General features: G+C 38.7%; 1 protein-coding gene across 1 annotated transcript in view; it reads right to left on the reverse strand.

Moving 5' to 3' along the window:
* Iqub (IQ motif and ubiquitin domain containing) overlaps positions 1–17,478 on the reverse strand; it is a 66,054-nt gene that overhangs the window by 39,225 nt on the left and 9,351 nt on the right. The window contains exons 4-6 of the mRNA XM_075953658.1: positions 15,821–15,982; positions 15,562–15,734; positions 14,755–14,910 (exon numbers count right to left, since the gene is read on the reverse strand). Coding sequence (XP_075809773.1) covers positions 14,755–14,910; positions 15,562–15,734; positions 15,821–15,982 — 491 coding nt within the window. The remainder of the gene's footprint in view (positions 1–14,754; positions 14,911–15,561; positions 15,735–15,820; positions 15,983–17,478) is intronic.

The raw sequence follows: 17,478 nt of genomic DNA on the forward strand, positions 1-17,478 counted from the left end.
AAAGTGTCATTGGCTGGTTAACCAGACATAGAAAAAAGGCAACAACTATTGTTTCCATTCAAATTCTACAACAAAACGATACTGGTAGTCTGGTTTTAATTCTCGCTGAGACATTATTAGGCAAAACAATGTAAAATCTATTAATAATGTGCCATTATTTTTATATGTACCGCTTTGGGGTATGTGCCCAAAGGATTCCCAACCGTGCCACAAGGACATGTGCTCAACTATGTTCAGAGCAGCACAATTTGTCATAGTCAGAACCTGAAAACAAGCTAAATGCTCCTCAACCAAACAATGGATAAAGAAGATGAGACATTTACACAATGGAGTATACACAGCAGAAAAAAAAAAAACAATGACATCTTGAAATTTGCAGGCAAATGGATGAATCTGGGAAACATCATATTGAGTGAGGTAAGCCTGACTGAGAAAAACAAACGTAATATGTAATCACTCTTAAGTGGCTTTTAGACATAAAGCAAAGAAAACCCAGCCTCCAATTCACAATCCCAGAGAACATCGAAAACAAAGAGGATCCTAAAAGAGACATACATAGATCTAATCTACATGGGGAATAGAAAAAACACAAAATCTCCTGAGTAAATTTGGAGAGCAGAAATCCTGTGAAAGTTAGAAGGGGAGGGTGGAGAAAGGGAGGAGAGTGGAGAAAAATATATAGCACAATAAAAATTATAAAAATAATAAAAACCCCTTGTCACATAATAGTTAAAACACTAAACATACAGAACAAAGAAAGAATATTAAAAGCTGCAAAGGAAAAAGACCAAGTAACATATAAAGGAAGACCTATCAGAATTGTAGCTGGCTTCTCAATGGAGACTCTAAAAACCAGAAGAGACTGAACAGACCTTCTGCAAACTTTAAGATACCATGAATGCTAGCAAAAGTTTCAATCACCATAGAGGTAGGAAACAAGATATTTTATGCTAAAGTCAAATTTAATTAATGTTTATCCATACACTAAGTCTATAGAAGGTACCAGAAGGAAAACCCCAACTCAAAGAAGTTAACTGCATTCCACACAAGAAGTTAACTGCATTTCCATACAAGAATGAAACACACAGAAAGAGGCACAACAACAACAGTAACAGGAATTAACAATCACCAGTTATCAAAATCTCTCAGTATCGGAGCGTGAGTCTGGGACCTCTGAGGGAGTAAGCCTGATCCAGGTCCTCTGTGGTTCTGGGCACACCAGAGCCTGGAAACTCCAAGGCAGTAGACAGGAGCCAGAAACCTTTGCAGGACCAACTCCAAGTCAGGGACTTCTGCAGGAGTGGAACCAGACCAGGATTTACAGAAACAGATCAAAGCGAGTAACCTAATCTAAAGTAGGCCTGAGGCAACTAATTCCACCTTGAGCCAGAGCAAGATTGAGGCAACAAGCTCCACAGAAGTAGGACTAAACCAGCTACCTAGGCTGGAATGGTCCTAAGGAAGCAAGCTCCATGGGAGTGGAAGCTGGGAGCCAATCTAATCCAGGGACACTCGCAGACAAGGATTGAGTCAGAGACCTGGTCCAGAAATAGCAAACTCCACCACAACAGGTACAGGGGAGTAACCACAGAGTGAGTGAGCCAGAGCCAGAGACTGCTGAGGGTCTGAACATGAATCTGGGACCTTCATGGGAATAGACCTAAGCAAGAACCCCTGTGGGTTTGAGCATGAGTCTAGGACCTCCCATGAGCTAGGCCTGAGCCAGGATCTCTGTGGGTCCAGGCATTGGATTGGGACATCAAAGGGAATAGGCAGGAACCTGGAACCTCTGCAGGTCTGAGCATGAGTCTGGGACCTCTGAGGGAGTAAGCCTGAGCCAGATCCTTTGCGGTTCTGGGAGCACCTGTGTCTGGGAACTCCAAGGCAGTAGACCAGAGCCAGAAACCTTTGCAGGACCAACTCCAAGCCAGGGACTTCTGCAGGGGGGAATCCAGACCAGGATTTACATAAACAGGGCAAAGCTGATAACCTAGGCCAAAGTAGGCCTAGACAACAAACTTGAAAGGAGCAGAGCAAAGCCCAGGAGCACTGAGCTATCTCCAGGAACACCGAGTAACCAATGGGGTAACTAGAACAGTGACACCGACTGTACTACGAGGAATAACCATCTGAGCTTTGGATTTACGGGCACCTAGAATATTAATCAGCAGAATCTCAAACAGCCCCAAGGAGAAAAAGATGAGTAAAAAAGGTAAGAACACACGCAACACCACGGAGAGCAACACAATACCAGTAAAACCTAAAGACCCTACAACAGCAAGACTTGAACAACCAAATATAGATGAAGCAGAAGAAAATGACCTAAAAAATATCTTCAAGAGAAAGTTTGAAACTCTTAAAGGTGAAATGAGAAATACCCTCAAAGAAATGGAGGAAAAGACAAACAAAAAATTGGACGACATCAGCAAATCCTTTAGCAAAAACCAAGAAAAAGCAATCAAACATATGAAAGAAACTATTCAAGACTTGAAAACTGAAATAGAGACAATAAAGAAAACACAAGCAGAGGGAATTATAGAAAGAGAAATCATGAGAAAATGATCAAGAACCACAAACTCAAGCATGAACAGCAGAATACAAGAGATGGAAGAGAGACTCTCAAGTGCTAAAGATATAATAGAGGAAATAGACTCATCAGTTAAAGAAAACATTAAATCTAAGAAAAGCTTAACACAAAATATACAGGAAATATGGGACACCCTGAAAAAGCCAAATCTTAGAATAGTAGGTATAGAAGAAGGAGAAGTTCAACTCAAAAGCACAGAAAATATATTTAACAAAATCATAGAAGAAAACTTTCCTTGCCGATGAAGATACAAGAAGCTTACAGAACACCAAATAGACTGGATCCAAAAAAAATTCCTCTCGGCACATAATGATCAAAACACTAAATATACAGAGTAAAGAAAGAATATTAAGAGCTGCAAAGGAAAAAGGCCAAGTAACATATAAAGGTAGACCTATCAGAATTACACCTGACTTCTAATTAGAGACAATGAAAGCCAGAAGGTCATGGTCAAGCATTATGCACACATTAAGAGACTATGAACGCCAGCCCAGACTACTATACCCAGCAAAACTTTCAATCATCACAGAAGGACATAACAAGATATTCCATGACAAAACTAGATCTCACCAGCACCTAGCCACAAACCCAGACCTATACAAAATACTAGAAGGAGAACTCCAACCCAAGGCTACAACCAATTGGCTACATCAACAAAAACACAGACAATTGATGGTCTCATAGTAGCAAATGCCAAAGAAGGGGGAAATGCACAAATTAACAACACCAACAATGAAAACTAAATTAACAGGAGATAGCAATTGCTGGTCATTAATATCCCTTAATGTACATGAACTCAATTCACCTATAAAAAGCCAAAAGCTAACAGACTGGATATGAAAACAGGATCTATCCTTCTTCTGCATACAAGAAATACATCTCAACCTCAAAGACAGACATCATCTCAGAGTAAAGGGTTGGGAAAAATATTCCAATCAAATGGACCTAAAAAACAAGTGGGTGTAGCTATCCTAATATCTAACAAAATAGACTTCAAGCTAAAATCAATCAAAAGAGACAAAGAAAGTCATTTCATATTAGTCACAGGAAAAATCCATCAAAAAGGAATCTCAATACTGAACATCTATGCCCCAAATACAAGGGCACCCTCATCTGTAAAAGAAACACTTCTAAAGCTTAAATCATGCATTAAACCCCACACACTAATAGTGGGAGACTTCAACACTCCTCTCTCACCACTGGACAGGTCAGTCAGACAAAAAAAAATGAACAGAGAAATAAGAGAACTAACAGATGTTATGACTCAAATGGACTTAACAGACATAGACATCTATGGAATATTCCATCCAAATGGAAAAGAATATACCTTCTTCACAGCACCTCATGGAACCTTCTCAAAAATTGACCACATACTCGGTAACAAAACAAACCTCAACAAATACAGGAAAATTGAAATAACCTAATGTACCTTATCAGATTACCATACTTTAAAACTAGAAGTTAACAGCAATACTAATTCCAGCAAACCCACAGACACATAGAAATTAAACAATGCTCACATGAATCATTAATGGGTCAAGAAAGAAATAAAGGGAGAAATTAAAGACTTCCTAAAATTCAATGAAAATGACCACACAAAGTACCCAAATTTATGGGACACAATGAAAGCAGTGTTAAGAGGAAAGCTCATACCACTAAATGCCTACATAAAGAAGCAAGAAAAATTCCACACTAGTGAGTTAACAAAACATTTGAGAACTTTAGAACAAAAAAAAGAAAAAACTCACCTAAGAGAATTAGATGACAGGAAATATTCAAATTGAGAGCTGAAAATTAGCAAAATAGAAACAAAAAAAAAACAATACAAAGAATCAATGAGACAAAGAGTTGGTTCTTCGAGAAAATCAACAAAATAGACAAACCTTTATCCAAAAAAAAAAGGCAAAGAGAGAATAACAAATTAACAAGAATCAGAAATGAAAAGAGGGACATAACAGCAGACATGGAGGAAATCCAGAGAATCATCAGGTCATATTTCAAAAACCTGTACTTCACAAAATTGGAAAACTTAAAGGAAATGGACAACTTTCTGGATAAATATCACTTACCAAAATTAAATCAAGATCAGATAAGCAAATTAAACAGACCTATAACTACTGAAGAAATAGAAACAGTCATCAAAAGTTTCCCAACGAAAAAAAGCCCAGGATCAAATGGTTTCAGCTCAGAATTCTACAAGACTTTCAAAGGAGAACTAATACCAATACTCCTCTAATTATTCCACACAATAGAAATGGACGGAACATTGGCAAACTCTTTTTATAAGACTACAATTATCATGATACCCAAACCACAGAAAGACAATACTAAGAAAGAGAATTACAGACCAATCTCACTCATGAACATTGATGCAAAAGTACTAAATAAAATACTGCAAATCTAATCTGAAAACACATCAGAACCATCATCCACCATGATCAAGTCAGCTTCATCCCAGAGATGCAGGGATGGTTCAACATACAAAAATCTGTCAATGTAATCCAGGTATACACAAACTGAAAAATAAAAACCACATGATGATTTCATTAGATGGCAAAAAAGCTTTTGACAAAATACAACATCCCTTCATGATAAAGATCTTGGAGAGAGCAGGGATACTAGGAACATAACTAAGCATAATAAAGGCAATATACAGCAAGCCAACAGCCAACATCAAACTAAATAGAGAAAAACTCCCAGTGATTCCACTGAAATCAGAAACAAGACAAAGTTGTCCACTCTCCCCATACCAATTCAATATAGTTCTTGAGATCCTAGCTAGAGCAATAAGACACCAAAAGGAGATCAAGGGGATACAAATTGAAAAAGAAATCAAATTCTCACTGTTTGCTGATGATATGATAATTTACATAAGCGATCGCAAAAAATTTTACCAAGGAACTTCTGCGACTCATAACCACTTTCAGGAATGTAGCAGAATACAAGATTAACTCATAAAATCAGTAGCCCTCCTGTACACAGATGATAAAAGGGCTAGGGAAGAAATCAGAAAAACAACACCCTTCACAATAGCCTCAAATAGCATAAAATATCTTGGAGTAACTCTAACCAAACAAGTGGAAGACTTGTATGACAAGAACTTTAAATCTTTGAAGAAAAAATTTGAAGAAGACATCAGAAAGTAGAAATATCTCCCATGCTCTTGGGTAGGCATAATTAACATAGTAAAAAATGGCAATCTTGCCAAAAGCAATCTACAGATTCAATGCAATGCCCATTAAAAATCCCAGCAAAATTCTTCACAGAACTTGAAAGAACAGTACTCAACTTCATATGGAAAAGTAAAAAAGTTCGGGATAGCCAAAACACTCCTGTACAATAAACAAAACAAAACAAACAAAAAAAAACTTCTGGAGGCATCACAATCCCTGACTTCAAACTCTGCTACACAGATACAGTACTGAAAACAGTCTGGTATTGGCATAAGAACAGACAGGAGGACCAATGGAACCAAATCGAAGACCTGGATATTAATCTATACACCTTCGAACACCTGATTTTTGACAAAGAAGCAAAAAATATCAAATGGAAAAAAAGAAAGCATATTTAACAAATGATGCTTGAATAACTGGATATCAACATGTAAAAGAATGAAAATAGACCCATATCTATCACCATGCACAAAACTCAAGTCCAAATGGATTAAAGACCAGCCATACTAAACCTTATAGAAGAGAAAATGGGAAGTACACTTGAACGCATTGGCACAAGAGACTACTTCCTAAATATAACCCCTGCAGCACAGACACTGAGAGAAACAATTAATAAATAGGACCTCCTGAAACTGAAAAGCTTCTGTAAAACAAAGGACATGATCAACAAGACAAAATGACAGCCTACAGAATGGGAAAATATCTTCACCAACCCCACATCAGACAAAGGTCTGATCTCCGAAATATACAAAGAATTCAAGAAATTGGTCATCAAAAGAACAAATAATCTAATAAAAAAAATGGAGTACAGACCTAAACAGAGAACTCTCAACAGAGGAATCTCAAATGGCTGAAAGACACTTAAGGAAATGTTCAACATCCTTAGTCATCAGAGAAATGCAAATCAAAACAACTCTTGAGATTCCATCTTACTTGTAAGAATGGCCGAGATCAAAAACACTGATGACAACTTATGCTGGAAAGGTTGTGGGGAAAAGAGAACACTTCTGCATTGCTGGTAGGAATGCAAGCAGGTACAGCCCCTTTGGACGTCAGTGTGGTGATTTTTTCAGAAAATTATAAAACAACCCTCCTCAAGACCCAGTAATATCACTTTTGGGTATATATCCAAAGGATGCTCAATCGTGCCACAAGGACATGTGTTCAACTATGTTCATAGCAGCTTTGTTTGTCATAGCCAGAACCTGGAAACAACCTAAATGCCCCTTTGACCGAAGAATGGATAAGGAAAATGTGGTAATTTACACAATGGAGTACTACACAGCAGAAAAAAATAACGACATCTTGAATTTTGCAGTAAAATGGATGGAGCTAGAAAACATTACTTTGAGTGAGGTAACCCAGACCCAGAAAGACAATTATCACATGTACTCACTCATAGGTGGTTTTTAAACATAAAGCAAAGAAAACCAGCCTACAAACCACAATCCCAGAGAACTTAGACAAAGATGAGGACCCTAAGAGAGACATACATAGATCTAATCTACATGGGAAGTAGAAAAAGACAAGATCTCCTGAGTAAATTGGGAGCATGAGGACCTTGCGGGAGGGTCAAAGCAGGAGGAGAGAGGCAGGGAGGGGAGCAGAGAGAAATGTAGAGGAAAAATGAAAATTAAAGAAAGAGAAATCTCTCAATATCAATGGACTCAATCTGCCAATAAAAAGATACAGAGTAACAGAATGGACATGAAAACGGGATCCATCCTTCTGCTGTATACAAGAAACACACCTCAGCCTCAAAGACAGACATTACCTAAGAATAAAGGGTTTGAAAAAGATTTTCCAATCAAATAGACCTAAGAAGCAAGATGGTGTGGCTATCCTAATGTCTTACATATAGACTTCAACACAAAATTAATCAAATAAATGGAGAAGGATGTTTGATATTCATCAAAGGAAAAATCTTCCAAGATGGTATCTCAGTTCTGAACATCTAGACACCAAATACAAGGGCACCCACAAAACTAAAGCTAAAATCACTATCAAGCCCCACACATTAATTGTGGAAGACTTCAATACCCTACTCACACCAATGGACATGTCTGTTAGATAGAAATTTAAAGAGAAATAAAGGAGATAACAGTTATGACTCAAATGGACATAACAGTTATTTATAGGACATTTCACCCAAATACCAAACCATATACCTTCTCAGAACCTCGTGGAACTTTCTCCAGAATTGACCACATATTCTGTCACAAAGCAAGTCTTAACAGGTAACAAAAAATGGAATAACCCCTATATCTTATCAGATCACCAGGATTAAAGTTGGAGTTCAACAACAACACAAGCTACAGAAAGCCTCCCAACTCATGGAAACTGAACAACTCAACTGGATTACCACTGGGTCAAAAAAGAAATAATGAAATTAAAGACTTTCTAGAATTCAATGAAAATGAATACACACATACCCAAACTAATTAGACACAATGAGAACAGTGCTAAAAGGAAAGTTCATAGCACCAAGTGCCTTCATAAAAAATTAGGAAAAATTTCATGTTAGCTAACAGAACACCTAAAAGCTCTAGGACGAAAAGAAACAAACACAGCCAAGAGTAGTAGATGGCAGAAAATAATCAATCTGAGGGTTAAAAAAATCAGTAAAATAAAAACAAAGAGAACAATACAAATAATCAAAGAATAGACAAACCCTTATCCAAACTAACTAAAAGACACAGAGAGAATATACAAATTAACAAAATCAGAAATGAAAGGGGGAACATAATAGCAGACACTAAGGAAATTCAGATAATCACTAGATCATACTTCAAAAGCTTTTACTCCACAAAATTGGAAAATCTAAAAGAAATGGACAAATTTCTTGATAGATACCACAGAACAAAATTAAACCAAGATCAGATGAACAATTTAAACAGACCGCTAACCTCTAGGGAAATAGAAGCAGTCATTAAATGTCTCCCAACCAAAATTAACCCAGGGCCAGATGATTTCAGTGCAAAATTCTACCAGACTTTCAAAAAAAGAGCTAATATCTAAAATTATTCCCAAATTTGTCTATTCCTCAAATTATTCCACAAAATAGAAACAGAAGGAACACTGACAAATTCATTCTATGAGGCCTGACACCCAAACCACACAAGGACTCAACAAAGATAGAGAATTGTAGACCAATTTCCCTCATGAACTTTAATGCAAAAATACTCAATGAAACACTGGCAAACCAAAGGCAAGAACACATCAAAAAGATCATCTGCCATGATTAAGTGGGCTTCATTCCAGAGATGCAGGGATGGTTCAACATATGAAAATCTGTCAGTGAAATCTACCATATTAACAAACTGAAAGAAAGAAAACACAAGATCATCCCCTTAGATGCTGAAAAAGCCTTTGACAAAATCCAACATCTCTTCATGATAAAAGTCTTGGAGAGATCAGGAATACAAGGAACATATTTAAATACAATAAAAGCAATATACAGCAAGATTACAGCCAACATCAAGTTAAATGGAGAGAAACTCAAAGCGATTCCACTAAAATCAGGAACAAGACAAAGCTGTCCACTCTCTCTTTATCTATTCAATATAGTACTTGAAGTTCTAGCTAGAGCAATAAGACAACAAAAGAAGATCAAGGGGATACAAATAGAAAAGAAGTCATATTTCCACTATTTGCCTGTGATATGATAGTATGTATAAGTGACCCCAAAAATTCTACCAAGGAACTCCTATAGCTCCTAAACACCTTTAGTGTGGCTGAATATAAGATTAACTCAATACACAAATGATAAAAGGGCTGGGGAAAAAATCAGAGAAACAAAATCCTTCCCAATAGCCACAGTCAATATAAAATATCTTGGGGGTAACTCTAACCAAGCAAGTGAAGGGCCTGTTAGACAAGAACTTCAAGTCTTCAAAGAAAGAAATTGGGTAAAATATCACAAGATGCAAAGATCCCCTGTGCACATGGAACACTAGAATTAGCATAGTAAAAATGGCCATCTTACCAAAAGCAATCCCTTTCTAAATTCCAACACAATTCTTTACAGAGCTTGAAAGAACAATACTCAACTTCATATGGAAAAACAAAAAAATCCAGCCTAGCTAAAACTAACCTGTACAATAAAAGAACTGCTGGAAGTATCCCCATCCCTGATCTCAAGCACTACTACGGAGCTATAGTGATAAAAACACAGGATAACAGCAGGAAACAGACACGCTGGTAAGTGGAATCAAATCAAAGATTCAGGCATAAATCCACACTCCTATAGACACTTGATTTTTTACAGAAAACAAACCAGAATACTATCCAATGGAAAAAAGAGAGAGAGCATCTTCAACAAATGGTAGTGGCATAACTGAATGTAGGCATGTAGAGGAATGCAAATTGATTCATATTTATCATTCTGCACAAAACTCAAGAGTCCAAATGGACCAAAGACCTCAACATAAATCCAGTTACACTGAACTTGATCAAAGAGAAAGCAGGGAATAACCTTGAACACATTGGGACAGGAGACAACTTCCACCAATAGCACAGATACTAAGATTGAGAATTAATAAATGGGACCTCATAAAACTGAAACACTTCTCTAAGGCAAAAGACACTGTCCGTGGGACAAAATGGCAACCTACAGATAGAAAAAGATCTTCACCAACCCCACTTTCAATAGAGGACTGATCTCCAATATATATGAAGAACTCAAGAAACTAGACATCAACAAACCAAATAAGCTAATTTTAAAAATGAGGTACTGACCTAAGCAGAGAATTCTCAACAGGAGAATCTCAAATGGCAGAGAAACACTTAAAGAAATTTTCATCATCCTTAGCCAATAGGGAAATGCAAATCAAAATGACTCTGAGATTGAATCTTACTTGTCAGAATATCTAAGATTTAAAAAAAAAAAACAGATGACAGTTCTTGCTGGTGAAAATGCAGAGCAAGAGAAATACTCATCCATTTCTGGTGGAAGTGCAAAATTGTACAGCCACCTTGGAAAGCAATATGACAGTTTCTCAGAAAATTGGGAATTGGTCTACCTCAAAACCCAGATATACCACTCCTGGACACATACCCAAAGGATGCTCAATCACACCACAAAGTCAATTGCTCAACTATGTTTAGAGCAGTTTGGTTTTAATAGTCCGAACCTGGAAACAGCCTAAATGTCCCTCAAATGAGGAATGGATAAAGGAAATGTGGTACATTTTGTACATTTGTAAAATAGGGTATTACTTAGCTGTTAAACACAATAATATCAGGATATTTGAAATCAAATGGATGGAATTAGAAAGAAGAAAAACATCTTGAGTGAGGTAACCCATACCCAGAGAGACAAATATGGTATGCCCTCACTTCCAAGTGGATATTAGCTGTAAAGTAAAAGACATTCATGCTACAATCCACAGACCAGAGAGGCTAGTTAACAAGGAGGGCCCATTGGGGGATGCATGGATCTCCAAAGGAAAGGGAAATAGAGGAGATCTCCTCGCAGGATTGGGGGCAGGCAGGCATGGGATCCTGAGGGATCAGGTTGAGGATGGGTGAAACGGGAGAGTGCTGAGAAAGATGACTGGAAAGGTGGGCTTTGTTTATGGTGTTGGGTAGAAGTCTGATGTAAGGGAAACTCCCACAAATCTACAAAGAAAAAACTCCCACAAATCTACAAAGATGGACTCCTGACAGCAGTGGACACATAGCCTGAACTGGCTATCCCCTGGGATCAGATTGGTGACTACCCTCATTGTCAGTGGAGAGCCTTCATCCAGTGACTGGTGGAGGCAGATTAAGAGATCCATGATCCCCGGGCTGAGCTCAGAGAGTCGTGCTGAGGAGAGTAAGAAGGGATTGTAGGAACCAGGACAGAGAAGGAAAACCCTTATACATAGATAACCTCTCGTGTGGAAGCTCACAGTATCTGGATCAACAACGGGGAGACTGTCATGGCCCCCTTTATGTATGTGGCAGTTGTGTAACTTGGTCTACTTGTGGAACTCCTAGCAAAAAGAGCAGGGCTGTCTTGATACTTTGGCTGGCTCTTGGGAACCTGCTCCTCATGCTGAATTGCCTTGCCCAGTGTGAATACAAGGGAGGTGCTCGGTCTTGTAGCATCTTGATATGCCACGCTTTGCTGATGCTCATGGGAGGCCTGCCCTTTCCTGAGAGAATAAGAAGGGTTGTGGATTGGGGTGGGAGCAGAGGGTCAGTAGAGGAGGAAGAGGGAGGAGAGGAGGGAGAGAAGGCTGCAGTCGGGATGTAAAATAAATAATTGAATTTCAAAAGGAGCACAGACTCTAGAAAGTAATTGTAAATCTTCCTTCTGCTATTTCCTTGCTGTCTGCCGTTAAGCAATTAACCATTCTTTATACAATAGCAGTAGGTATAGGAAGTGCTTAGCCAAAGACTATTTCAATACACATTACAGCCGTTTAAGAAAAAAGCTAATTGTCCCTAGCGTAAAGAGTGGCTACCAGTTCATACATATATTCACAACAAAATTCTATTTTCTGAATATATAGCAAAGAAGTACATGTGTATATAATGAAAAACAGATTAGAGCTAATGGTTCTCAACCTGTGGGTTTTAACCCCTTGGGTCACGTATCAGACATTTACACTATTATTCAAAACAGTAGCAAAATTACAGTTATAAAGTAGCAATGAAATAATTTTATGGTGGGGGTAACCGCAACATGAGGAGTTGTATTAAAAGGTCACATCATTAGGAAGGTTGAAAAGCACTGGGCAGGACCATTATTGTATCTGGAAGCACAGAGGAGAATTTTTCACTGTGTAGACCTTCATGTAGACTTGCACTAGATAATGTCTACCCAGTGGAGCCTTCATGGCCTTCCTGAACATGAGCACAGGTGATTCCCCACAGCTAAGGACACTGTGAAATTAATTGTCCCCTGGAATAATTAACCTTGGAGAGCAAGGAGAAAAATATTCTTTTATTCTCTGTTTTAATCCATCTGGCCACATCCAAATTTCTTTTTGAGTATACGCCAAAGAATAATTGTCCATTTTTTAAACCCCCCCCTCAAAAAAAAAGCTAGAAGGCCTCTCATGGAACAACAAAAACAATGTACTTTTGTGTAGAGAATCACTTGTAAAAACAGTTAACAGAGTAGTGCTCAGACTAACAGCATTTGTAGTTTCTGGAAATTTCCACCAGCATGCATTCCTAGGTGCCACCCGTGAGCTGGTGAGGAACATAGGTCCAACACAGCAACATGCCCTTCATTGGATTCCAAAACTAGAGTTTCTGAACCTTTTCACTAACATAAACACAATAACAATAAGATGACGCTAGACATAATATCTTCAGAGTAAAGGGAAAGATGCCAGGCTAAAAGAGTCAACATTAAAAGAAAGTACATTTTGAAATTAAAAATAAATATGTAGGATATATATTAGTAAGGGCTGCTTTTGAACTTGTTAAACTCACGAAGGCTCCAAAAGAAGCTTTTAAAATAATATAAAAACTTTCCCCTTCTTACGTAAAAAAACAGGCAACATCAGTAGGGAATCTCTTGGACAGCCTTGGCCAGCAACAACTCAACAGAGGGCTTCTCCTGTCTCATACTGGGTAGGGGTTGTTCAGTGGTCTTTGGCTCTTAGATGGAGTGCCATCAGACCAGATGAGAAAAATTCATGAAAGCTATATACTTGCTGGGCGATGGTGGCACACACCTTTAATCCCAGCACTCGGGAGGCAGAGGCAGGCGGATCTCTGTGAATTCGAGACCAGCCTGGTCTACAAGAGCTAGTTCCAGGACAGGCTCCAAAACCACAGAGAAACCCTGTCTCGAAAAACCAAAAAAAAAAAAAAAAAAAACTATATATTTATATTTATACAGAGAATGGCATGCATTATAGTATTTTTAAAGGCAAATGGTTAATAAGACAATCCCTTGTGGCTTTTTCAGACGTTCATATTGTTATTTTAGCCATTTCTTACCTCCCCACACCCAGGGAGCCTCCTCTCTCCCTTCTTCCCTTATCAGATCACTTGCATCTGTATATTCCTCTTTAGCCTCCTCCTACCTCTTTCAGTATTTACCTGTCATCCCCTCCAGAGGATCCCCCCTTTCCCATTTCCCTGATCAGAAAAGCTGTACCCTGGTATGCCCCTCTCTATTGTTCTCCATTCCCACTGCACTGCAAACAGTCCCCATTTACTCTCTGTAGTCGCTGCAGGCAATGTACTCACACCTGAAGGCTAGGAGTTTCCAATGAAAGAGAACACGCGTTTGTCTTTCTGGATGTGAATTACCTAACTCAATATGATCTTTTCAGGTTGTTATTGCCCTTGGTTGCCACCCGGAGGTATACAGTACGCCCCTATTGCTGAAGACACTATACACTTCAGAAACGAGAACCAAAGACCCCTGAGCTGGGACTGACCTGAATGCTCTCTTCCTGAAGCCTACTTTTTATGGTACCAAAAGGCATCATACAAGCTTCCAAAGAAGAGAAATAAGTAACAATCCTACCCAGATATGCCTATGAATCCCGGCAATGAGAAACATGCTATGACAGCCCCAGGAGTGCAATAACAGCACACATAAATTGGTAGCAACAAGAGCCTTCTAATTGGATTTAAGACTTGCCCAACAAGAGACAGACCATGTCTTGTACTGGAAAGATGATAGATAGATAGATAGATAGATAGATAGATAGATAGATAGATAGATAGATAGATAGATAGAGATATTTTGCTCATACCCAAATGATGATAGATAATAGATACTTTTCTAAGTTATCTATAAGAGATCAATTAGGCTGGAAGTTAAATGATAAAAAAAAAGATAAATCATCCAAACACTAAAATACTGGAGAGATTACATAAGTATCAGAGAAGTCAAACTGCCATGTCATGCATGACTTCAATTCGTCATAGAAACCCCCATTTGACTGTACTGGCATAAGGGGAACCAGTAAGGGACAGAGAAGAACAGGCTTATCCGTCTAATTTTCCGCGTGCGACCCCAGTGAACACTATATTTACCGCATTCAGCCGGCGAGCGTGTAACTCTGCTGCTGTAAAGTATCTTCCCGGCTTGAGAAGTTTATCGGTCATGTTTGATACATACACCCCAATTTTATTCATCTGAGTGGATGTTGTATTTGTGGTCTGCTGCATCTTTTGCCTCTGAAAAACTGTCTAAAATAAAAGCATTCAAAATAAGCACCTACTACATAACTCCAATTGTAAAGAAAATCTTACAAACATCTGTAAGTGAAAAGGGTGTTTCTACATGTTTACATTACTCTTTCTTTGTTACATTACTTGTCATACAAATAGTGATGCAGGCGTGGATAAAGTTCTGAGTGAGGATGTATTGCACATGAGCATAGCATGCCAAGGACCCAAGGCCTCAGACCCATGGAAATGACAAAACCTTCTCCAGGGCAGACTTGGTCAAAGTAATGATTTGCACAACGTGGGCATAAAACATCAACCACAGCTTCCTCTTCCCAGCCTGACACTGCTTCCCAGGAGACCCCTACAGACTAGCTGACTCCTTCTTCAGCCGTATATAATAAATAACATCCTCCTTCCACAGTAGATTCCATGGTCCATGGTATACAGTAAACGAACAAGTTTCCAGGCATCTGATGAATCTCCATCAGAGCGTATGATACACCACCAGAACCCCACTTTCCTGTCTTTTCTTCATTACCTGTCACTCCAATAAGGTCAATCCCAAAGTTGTTCAGGTTGTGACACAATTAGAAAATTTGGAGGGAGTCATACAGTATACAGTTGTTGATTATATAATGTCACCCACACAAACAGGACAAAAAAAATTACCTGGGTGTCCCTACAAATGAGAGAGGGTTTCTCAGGAATCTTTTTGGGTACAGTTTGTGTTCCGGCATTGTGGTATTCTACTCCTGTTATTTTATGTCTAAATCCACCAAGAAATGGTTTGTGGAAGTCAGATTTTGCTATCTCAACAGCTGCCTCCTCGTAGCGATCGATGCCTGAGGAGATGAAAACCAAGACTGAATGGAAAGTTCAACCTAAGGATGCTCTGAAATACTGTCTGCAAAGACACCAGAGGACTCACCAGTCTGGACGGTGACAGTGATGATCTTGGAGCCCTCACTCAAGCCTTCCACTCTTCTGATTGGATATTGATCAGGATGTGTGGAAAATATCTCCAACTGGACAATATCTCGTGGTTTAATTCCGTATTGTATTAGACTCTCATTATTCCCAACAACTATTCCTGAGAAAATGAAAGTGTTGAGATGGTTTATGGCAAAGAAATGGTCGTTCCTGTTCCTACTTACTTTAAATTGAGACAATTGTGTATGTTTAAGTTGTACCACATGATATTTCAATCAACATGTGCCCAGCCTATGAAATGGTTAAATCTAGTGAATAAATCCAATACCTCACACACATATTTTACTGTCCTAGTAATTTTCAAGTACATAATACCTGCTGATAACTATAGTCACCGTAATATACAGCTATCAGTCAGGCACTCCTACTTTAAGGAAATGGAAAATATCAAAGATGCTTGTAGGAAGACATGTCAGCAAATTACTAGAAGCAGTACTAGTGATTCCGACCTCATGCTATAATGTTAGTACAGAAAAGTCCACAAAACAGTGACTGTAGTTCAAAACAATTTAATATTTTGTATAGGTAACTAGAAAAGAAATAAAGAGATGGATATTTTGATTGTCTTGCTCTAAGTGGTTCATATTTTACATCTTGTTGAAGCATCATGCCAATATGACATAAACATGCATGTGATTATATGTCAATGAGAAATGAATCCAGTCCTGGTGACCCATGGTTGTAATCTTAGCGAGGGAGAGGCTGAGGCAGAGGAATCGCCAACCTAAAAGTTCAAGTACAACCTAAGCTAAAGAGTGACTTCTAGGCTGGGCTGCAATGTGAGACTCTGGCTAGGAGATGGAGATGCGAATTGCGTGATTAACTCTGCGCAGTGTTGATGCACCCCATAATCATCCTGTGTCCCATAGGTAGGTATAAATAAAATGCAAAGAAGCAAAACTCCATAATAGGGACAGTTAGTGGATTTATTAAGAAGTAATGCAGTATTATAAATAGAGCTACTTGCCAATCCTTCAAAATAAATAAACATAAAATATAAATATTTAAATAGATAATAACCATGAAACTCTATAAACACTTGAAAATAAAAGCATCCTCTAGTATGAGCCGAATCACGTACCATTTTCTGTTTACAGAAAAGACTACACAGGCCATGTCCAAATGGGCGCAGCATGGTCTGTGACTCCAGGAACTGGAATAGCAAGCAAGCAGATCCCCGCACTAGCCAATCCACCCTCCAGTGTAGAAAAGCATGGGCTCAGAATTCCAAGGAATCATTCACTTCCTTCCTCTTCCAACAGAGTCATACGCAATGGATGTCAGATGGAGTCAGGCTTCACCAGACATCACTCCTGTTAAGATTGCTTCAACTCGTCCTCATTCCTCCCTGCTCGGCACTAACCCTGGTGTACTCAGGTAAGCAGCTAATAATTTCCTGGTTTGTGGGATATAAAAATACAACAAAGGACTGAGAACGGTCCAGTTGGTAACGTGCTTACTGCACAGCCTGAGGATTTGGCTTCACGTCCTCAAAATGCACTCGCATCTGTAAGCCGGCAGTGGCGAGGAGGATTCTGGGTCTTGCTCCCTAGTTGGTCTAGTCAAATCAGCGGACTCCTGGTTGAGTGAATCTAC

This window comes from Microtus pennsylvanicus, chromosome 19, assembly GCF_037038515.1.
Source record: "Microtus pennsylvanicus isolate mMicPen1 chromosome 19, mMicPen1.hap1, whole genome shotgun sequence".
NCBI classification, from domain to species: domain Eukaryota; kingdom Metazoa; phylum Chordata; class Mammalia; order Rodentia; family Cricetidae; genus Microtus; species Microtus pennsylvanicus.